The 9,181-nt window shown below is 37.6% G+C and overlaps 1 protein-coding gene across 1 annotated transcript in view; it reads left to right on the forward strand.

The window, feature by feature from the left end:
• Window positions 1–6,701, forward strand: part of CBG23565 — a gene marked incomplete at both ends in the record, with an annotated part of 7,146 nt that extends 445 nt beyond the window's left edge. The window contains 5 exons of the mRNA XM_002647749.1: window positions 1–71; window positions 124–227; window positions 2,887–3,008; window positions 3,864–4,048; window positions 6,381–6,701. The exon at window positions 1–71 is cut by the window's left edge and continues 445 nt beyond it. Of these exons, the coding sequence (XP_002647795.1) occupies window positions 1–71; window positions 124–227; window positions 2,887–3,008; window positions 3,864–4,048; window positions 6,381–6,701 (803 nt within the window). The remainder of the gene's footprint in view (window positions 72–123; window positions 228–2,886; window positions 3,009–3,863; window positions 4,049–6,380) is intronic.
• Between the last annotated feature and the right edge of the window lie 2,480 nt (window positions 6,702–9,181).

Here is a 9,181-nt window from a genome sequence, read left to right on the forward strand (position 1 = left end):
GAACAAAGTTACAGACCAAACGGGCCGAAAAAACCGGCCCGGCCCGGCCCGCATTTGCAGTTTTTTGGCTTGTAACTTTGTTCACAAACATGGTACAGTGTCCCAAACAGTATCATTTTGTAGTGCTCGTCGAGTTCTACCATATCTAATTTAGTTGGTCAAAAAATATCAATCCTAAAAGACACTATGACTGGGCCCGCCACGGCCCGCTTTGGGCCCGTCCGCAAGTATGTTTTTTTTCCCTCTTCACTTTCTTTTCCTCATTTCAACAAGTGTAAAGGCGGAAAAGAATAAGAAGAACAAGGATTCCCCTCGTTTCCCTTCTCTTTCCGTGTCATGGCCCATTACACGGAGAAGAAGAAGACGAACTTTCGCTGAACTTTGTGGAGGAATCGAAATTCCATAACTTCCATGGTTGTGTGATTTTCCCTCTCTGAATATTTCGTTTTGTCCCTTGAAACATTGGGTTTTTTTTAATCGGCTGAAAGTAGATGTTCCTGTAGGGTTTCTGTAGGTTACTGTAGGCTGTGTAGGCTTTAGGTTACTGTAGATTCCTGTGGTTTTGAATCTTCCTTACCTCACAATTATATGCGGTTTCAAGCATGCTGAGCATTTTTATGCTATTTTTGAGCCTTTTTCTGACACGATTTTGAACCTCTTTGGATAGTTTTTTTTTTGACGATTTTATGTTCCAGCCATGTACAGCTGTAGACGGGAAAAAGTGCCAAGAAAATTGCTGCTGTTGGGGAGTACTTATGGTGTAAAAATTCCTTTTTCTGCGTTCTATTAAAGGATCATAGTTCGAATGGTCTCTTTGTTTTTTTTTTTTGCTGAAAAAAAGTGTAAAGGACGAGAAGCAGAGACTGACGACTGTACGCGTTTGGAATCGTGATTTTTAGCCAAAAAATTGGGGTTCTATTATGCTTGTCTGAGAAAAAAAAGGTTAGAGAGTATTTTTTGCAGTCTGAATACGGTAGCGATATCGAAGCGGAGAACCTAAACAGCACACAAACGGTGGAGACGCAGACACTTTTTCTCTGCGTCTCAACCTTTTTTTTTTCTCAGACAAGCATAATAATTACCCAGAAAACCACCAAAATGTTCTTGGATTTTTGGATTTTTTAGAAAATTTTTTAATTGACTAATTTCGCTACAACAAGCCGTTCCACCTGTTTCAACTTTTTGAACGATTCTGGAAGATTAAAATTGCTGTCTTCCACCATAATTTTCTCGTTTTCTCTCTCTCTCTACACTTAATCCTCTCATCATTCTTTGGTTTTCTTCTAAAATTTTTCCAATTCTAGCGGATAATCTTACCACTTTGGCGTCTCCTCGTTCTCCTTCTTCTTCTTCTTCTTCTTCATGATTTTTTTTCTGTTTTTCCCTGACCAACTAGCTAGAAAGTTGGCGGTTTCCCAGTTAGGCTACAGTACCCGCTGTACAGTCCAGCCTACGGCAGCCGCCCAAGGAGTTGTAGGGTCGCTGAGTACTCAGCTTTCAGTCTGAAAAGCTAGATTGGTCAATGGCGGCTAGTTGATAGCCTGATTGGTCTTTAACGGCTTGCCGGCGGTCAGGTTAGGCGGCTAGGTGACGGCTTACTCACGGCATCGCGGTTGGGAACCTGAAAAACGCGGGCTTCGTCGCACACAAAAGTTGGCTGCGTGCCAGATTCGAAAATTATGAAACGTGTTTTGAAAAAAACGTGAAGTTAAGCGTTGTTGAGTCGCTACTCACCGAAAAGCCGCGACGCGACCGCGCTGCGCGTCCAAACTTGGCGCGCTTTCCAGTTTTTAAATCTAGGTTCCCTTCCGCGAGGCCGTGCTTACTGACGGTCTGGTTGGCCCATGGTGGCTAGCAGATGGTCAGATAGGTCTATGGCGGCTTGCTCACGTATTCCTAATGTTCTGATTTGCCTGATCGGCTAACTCACATGCTAGGACACTATCCAGAGGAAAGCGTCGGCCGAATAGTAAGATAAACCACACCACTAGCTACAGGATAGAAAATAAAAGGAGAAGCTGATTATGAGATATAACTGTAGTGGAGGTAGTGAAAACTGCTATAGGATACTAAGCTAGTGGTGGTGGCTAGTGGCTATTAGTACGCGGCTAGCAGTTAGCCACACTAACCAAAGACGGCATTCTTACTAGGAATTCTTAAAAGGAATTTTCGGCTTTTAGTCAGCTTATCACTGGACAATGGCTGATGCTTCCTAGCAAATTCCAATCTGAAAAAGTCGAATTTTACATTTAATTTTAATTATTCTTTTTTTTTCTGTACTTTTTAATTTAGCGAATTTTATTGAAAATATGATTTTTTGGACGATTTTTCTAGCGAATTTCTAGCGATTCTTAGCGATTTTCTAGCATTTTCAATCCAAAATTTGGCTCAATTCCAAAAAAAAAAGAATAGTGACGTATTGTTTTCTGTTTGTTAGTATAAGTACATAAACACAAGCACAAACAACTTTTCCGTATTGTTGGCTCATCCTTCTTCTCCTTCTTTCTTCCGCACCAGAACGAAAAGTGGGCGGAGCTTAAAGGGAGCATTCTCTATTTTTTTTTCCGATTTTTCCCTCTGTTTTAGCTGCCTGCCGGACGATTTTTGTTCTATTTTCTTGAAAGATTTCTACAGTAACCATTTCGTGGAATTTGGTATTTGAGCTTCTTGACCCAATTTTTGGGTCTTTTGGACCAATTTTTGGGTCTTTTGGACCAATTTTCAGGTGTTTTGGTCCAATTTTTGGGTCTTTTGGACCAATTTTAAGGTATTTTGGTTCAATTTTTGAGCCTTTTGACCGAATTTCTGGCTCTGTTAGACCAATTTTTTGAAATTATTCCCATCCGAATGACTCTAAATACATTTTAATTCTCCAATGTTTTGCAGAAGCATCGCCATTTGGTCATTCTGGAAGAAGCGTCCGCTGACGGTTCGAAAGCAAGCACACGAACAGGACGAGAAGGGAAATGGCAGATGGATTGTCGCGTTGGCAGTGTTGCCGTATTCTGGTGAGAATTTCTTTTTTTTTTTTTGCTGAAAAATTGGCTCAAAAACAGCGTAACCAGCTGAAAATAGCTCAAAAACTGTCCAAAATCGTCTGAAGAAACCAAAAATTTGGCTGAAAAAATGCTCCGAAAATTGTCCAAAATGGTCTGAAAATGCCTCAAAAAGATGGAAAAAACGGCCTAGAATTGTTTGAAAACAATTGGAATCATCCCAAAAATGTTGATATGAAATAAGTCGAATTCTGGATGATTTCAGGTTATTTTTAGACTATTTAAAGCTATTTTTTTTGTGTATTTTGGACCAATTTTTGAAAATTTCGGAATTTCAGAATTTCTTTTAGATTTCACAATAAGTTTTTTTAAACCTCTCCTTTTTTCAATTTGTACAGCGTTTCTCTGTTTCTATCCTCTGCAAGAAAAAAATTGCACAAAGAGCATCAGATGTCAAATGGTATGTGTGCTCAGGTGGCTCTTTTTTTTCCCCAAAAATTGAAAATTGAAATTTCAAATTTTCGAGATTTTTTGTTGAAAAAAATATGGGGAAAAATGCCCAAGTTTATAGCTTCAAAATGCTGGAATTTGGCTGAAAAATCTGAGAATTCGAATTTCAAAAATGGTGATTTTCAATCAAAAAATCGTAATTTTAAGCCCAAAAAATTGTAATTGTTAAGCGCAAAACTCGTATTTTTCAACCCAAAAATCGTTACTTTGCAGTCAAAATTTTGAAATTTCGGCTCTAAAAGTTCTGATTTTGACTCCTAAAAATCCGCTATTTTAAGCTCCAAATTGCTTATTTTCGGCTTTGACAGCTAATTATCCTTCTAATTAACCCCTAATTACCCCCATCTCAATTTCCAGACCTCCTCGCATCCGGATCCAACGAAGGAGAGCTGAAATTATGGAAAATCGGAGAGAACTTCCGTTCGATCACACCATTCTTCTCCTATTCCATCCCGGGATTCATCAATTCCATCGCTTTCGCCTCAAATGGAAAATCGCTGGTTGTTGGAGCAGGAAAAGAGCACAAGGATGGAAGGTGGTGGGTGAGTAACGGCTAGAATGTAATAAAAATAAGGTTAAAAAGTCAAAAATGGTCTAAAAATGGCTCAGAAATGGGCGGAAAGTACCTGGAAAATGCTCTAAAATGAGATGAAAGGTAATTTAAATCAGCCAAAAATACTTGGAATAGTTTGAAAATGCCCTAAAAAAAGTCCGAAATTAGCCAAAAAGGTTCTGAAAATGCTCTGAAACAGTCTGAAATTGTCTAAAATGCGCTCAGAATCCTCTAAAAGTGCTCTGAAAATGTCGAAAATAGCCTAAAAATGCTCAAAGATAGTCCAAAATAAGCTGAAAATGTTGTGAAAATGCTCTGAAAATGATTAAAAAAAACTAGAAAAATGGCCTGGAACCGCTCTAGAAATGATGTGAATCCTTCGAAATAGCCTAAAAATAGCCGGAAAATTGTCTAAAATGCGCTAAAAATCCTCTAAAAGTGCTCTGAAATAGTCTGAAAATGAGCCTAAAATGATCGAAATTGGTCTAGAGAATTGTCGGAAAATGGTCGATATGTTGTCTAAAATGGCCTTAAAATGCTCTAAAAACCTGAAAATGGCTTAAAACCGACCTGAAATGGCCTAAAATTTGCCAAAATTAATCTAAAATTTTTCTCAAATGGGCTAGAAATGCTCTTAAATTCTCTAAAACCCTGAAAACGGCTTCAAAATGACCTGAAATGACCTGAAAATGAGGCAGGAATGCTCTGAAAATAGCTTAAAAATGTGCTAAGCGCCCGAAATAGTCTGAAAATGCTCTTGAAACGCTCGAAAAGGCTCTAAAAAGACTATAAAAAGGCGCTAAAAACCTGAAAATGACTTCAAAAATGCTCCAAGAATGCGCTAAAATGATCTAAAACTGTCCAAAATGCCTCTAAAATGGCCTANGCTAGTCTAGAAATACCTAAAAATTTGACTGAAATTGCTGAAAATCTCCCAAAAGCGCTCTAAAATGGTCAATTTAGAATTTGCAGGTCGATCGTGAGGCACGCAACCAAGTCGTCATTCTCCCAATCCGTTATACTGATGGAAGTGATGACGTGACGGCTTCGATGACGTCACCATGACTTCTGGAAGTGGTATTCGACGTCCGAATGCATTGAAACCGGGAGACGGATGTATTGAGTCGGGAGATTCAGATGAAGAGGAAGAAGACGTGGAGCAAGAGGTGGTGGAGATTGACGAGGATTAGAGAAATGGTATGCTTTTTACGAATTTTAAGCTGAATTTGGGGAAAAACAGGCTGAAAATGATGCATTTTTAAGGTTTTTGAGCTAGAAAAATGACGGAAATCACCTGAAAATCTCACAATTATTGTGTCTAAAAACACCCGGAATTTCTAATTTTAACTTGATAAATTCCAAAAAATGCTATATTTTCAACCTAAAAATCGCGTTTCTAGTTAAAAATTACATTATTCATGATTTTTGAACCATTTTTCACGAATTTCGGAACATTTTCCATGTTTTGGGGCCATTTTTCATGGATTTTGAACCATTTTTCATGTTTTTGGACCATTTTTCATGGATTTTAGACCATTTTTCATGGATTTTGAACCATTTTTCATGGATTTTGAACCATTTTTCATGGATTTTAGACCATTTTTCATGAATTTTGGACCATTTTTCATGAATTTTAGACCATTTTTCATGAATTTTGAACCATTTTTCATGGATTTCTGACCATTTTTCATGAATTTTAGACCATTTTTCATGGATTTTGAACCATTTTTCATGGATTTTAGACCATTTTTTCCAATTATTTTCTCCAAATTGAATTTTGGAAATTTGAAATTTTTTTTCAAATTTTGATCAAAAAAATGTCCTTGGGGGGCAGCCGAATATGCCATCCATCCATCCATTTTTGAAATATCCTCTTTTTTTTCTTGGTTGCGTAACATATGGAAGAAGGAGACAAAGATAAGAATCAGATGGCAAAGAAGAGAGATTCTTCACACTTTTCCCTTTTTTTGGCTGATGAGATTAGATATTTTTTTTTGGAAGAATTATTGCGAAATATATTTGCATGAAAAGGCTTGGAAAATTTGTAGAAAATCGACTAGAAAATGTGATTTCAAGGCTATTTTCCTCTCAAAAATAAGGAAAAAAAAGATATATTTCGGTTTTTAGACTAGAGAATAAGGATGATTTTCTGACCTTTTTTGACATAGGAAATATGCATTTTCAGTGATTTTGAAGCTGAAAAACGATACTTTTGGCCGATTTCCAGCCTAGAAATTGCAGTTTTTATGCATTTTTCAACCCCGAAAATTCCAATTTTCGGAATTTATGACTTTTTGAGACCTGAAAAATTGGAATTTCAGGCGTTTTTAAGCCCAGAAATGCATTTTTTAGTCCAGCTTACAAATTCCCGACAATATTCCCAGTTTTTTTTTTCAATTTATAGAAAAGGAATTCTTCAAAATCGTCTTCCTAAAAAATTGCTGATGAAGACTATCATCAGACACACTTCCGGTTCTCCTCTTCCCACTTCTCTGCGTCTCTATCTCTCTCACACTCTTTTCCCAACTTCTTCCCAATTTGGGCCGTATCAGATTGCGATTGCGAAACACCCCCACATAGAAATGGCAGTGGGAGAAGGAATGACGGCAGCAGGCAGATGCCTCAGAATGCTTCTTCCATAATACTTTCTCCTTCCTTTTCCCTCGATTAGTTGTTCTCATTTTCCGTGTCATTGGGCATTTTGGAATCTAGCTGATTTCTTTTTTTCTTTTTTTGGCGCTTTTATCTATTCCCAGCAGGGTTTTTGGCGGAAAATCGGCGAATTCTGAGCTAGGAAATGGTGGATTTAGAGCTGAATTGGTCAAAAAAAAATGGCTTCGAATCCAAAAATGCTGGATTAAGAGGCAAACTTTGTTATTATTGAAGGTGATTTTCAGCCAGGAACTTTTAGTCTTTAGAACAGTCTAGATCCGAAGAATGTAGATTTCCAGCAGTTTTTGTCGGCTGAAAATCGGCTAATTTTGTAAGGCTTCCATTTCGGTCGGTCGAAAATCGCCGACCACCGACCGACCACCGACCCAGCCGGCCGACAGCCGACCGAGCTGACCGATTTCGTGCCTTTGCGCATCAAAACACGAATTTTTGCGTACAAAGCACATTATTTTACGACAAACGAGGCATTTTATTGAGTAGTTTGTCGTATAATACAATGCTGAGTATGCAAACACGTTGACGCGCAAATGCACGAAAACGGTCGGCGCGCCGATCGATCGGTCAGCTCGGTCGGTCGACTAAATTTCCCGACCGAATGGAAGCCTTATAATTTTGAGCTAAAAACTCCTAAATTCATAATTCGAATTTTCACATTTGTTAGCATTTCCAATTTTTTGAACTTTTGAAATTCTTGCGATTTCTGATTTTCAGACTTCTGAATTTTAAGAAACCAGTCGGTTTACGCCCCTTCTGAACCTCCTGGCCTCCTTTCGCCCTCCTCCACCATCGCCCTTTCTGCACACCATCCTTTAGTGTGGTGAAACCAAGGAACGTCTCCAGAAGACTTCAAAATCAAAATTTCGAAAAACCAAAAGTTTGGGCATCAACTAAGACACACTTCTGACCTATCTGTCCAGGTTTCAGCTCAATCGGTTAACTTTGAAGGGGTGAACGGCTACGCGAAATACATCACCACATACAGAATTTGGTGTTTGTTATTAGTAATGATGATTCTACAGATTTTCGATTTTTTTTTTCAATTCAGAATCTTCAATTATTAATTATCCGAAAATGTAGATTTCCAGCTGAAAATCGGCTAATTTTGAGCTAAAAACTCCTAAACTCATAATTCGAATTTTCACATTTGTTATGAGGTAATTCAGGGAGTCGGCAAAAAAGGGAAAAAAGAAAACCCCGCGAAAAGTCGGAGAGTGTTCCAATCTGGCTGAAATTTTGGGGCAAAACTGGAGAAAACTATAGGAAACATTTTGCCAAAGTTTGGGGTCAAAATATCAACTTTGAAAATTTGTCTGAAATTCCAGCAAAATTTTCAAAGTTGATATTTTGACCCCAAACTTTGGCAAAATGTTTCCTATAGTTTTCTCCAGTTTTGCCCCAAAATTTCAGCCAGATTGGAACACTCTCCGACTTTTCGCGGGGTTTTTTTTTCCTTTTTTTGCCGACTCCCTGAATAACTCCATTAGCATTTCGAATATTTATGGAATGTTGAACTTTTGAATGCCTGAGTTTTTGAGTTTCAGTTCTTTCTTTTTTTTTAACTCAGCCCCTGAAAATTTTTTTCAAAAAAAAAAAATTTTTCTTTTTGGTTTTTATCAGTCTTGACATCATAAACACACAATTTCCTATCTTATTCTCTCTCTCTCTCTCTCTCTCTCTCTCTCTCTCTCCCTGTTACGTAACTCCAAATAATAACAAGAGAAATAGTAAGTAAGCTAGAAGAGACGGTAGAGAAACGAGAGAATTTTTTTGGTTGAAAAAAAAAATCAGTGATAAGGATGGGAAGAAGAAGAGTTGGGGGTTGAAAACCGGTTTTTCAATTTTTTCAAAAAATTTTGTTGAGGTAGTTGAATCGATGGAAATTCCTAAAATTCTGAGTTTCAGATTTTTCTGAGATATACCGTAAAACCTGTATTAGAAGGGCCCTCCAGAGGTACCTTGGAACAATAGAAGGACCGGCTTTCTGAAATTCAACATTTTCAGATTTTATAATTTCAAAATAACTGAAATTCCAAACTTTTTGTGATCTTGAAATTTTCTGAATTTTCAAGTTGTTCGAAATTCGAAAATTTGGATTTTTACAGATTTGAAAATCCCAAGGTTTTTGGAAATTCGAATTATTGGAAACTCGAAAATCCAAAACTTCAAAATTCAAAAATCCAGAATTTTGAAAAATTCTATTTTTGGAAAATCTCAAAAAATCCAAGAATGCCTGAAATTCGGCGAATCACAATAGTACTACAGTAACCTTACTAACTAGCAAAGCGCCCATAGTTTGTAGTAAGGATACTGTCCCTAGGTACAGTATTCCTAGTTTCCTGTAACTTCTTCTACAACTACTGTAGGCTCTGTAGCAGTGTGTGTCCCTTCGACACGACTTCGAGAAATTTTTGCGAAAAATTTTTCGAGACGAATTCATTTTGCAGTGGTG

The sequence above is a fragment of the Caenorhabditis briggsae genome, assembly GCF_000004555.2.
Source record: "Caenorhabditis briggsae complete genome, chrII, whole genome shotgun sequence".
In the NCBI taxonomy this organism is placed as follows: domain Eukaryota; kingdom Metazoa; phylum Nematoda; class Chromadorea; order Rhabditida; family Rhabditidae; genus Caenorhabditis; species Caenorhabditis briggsae.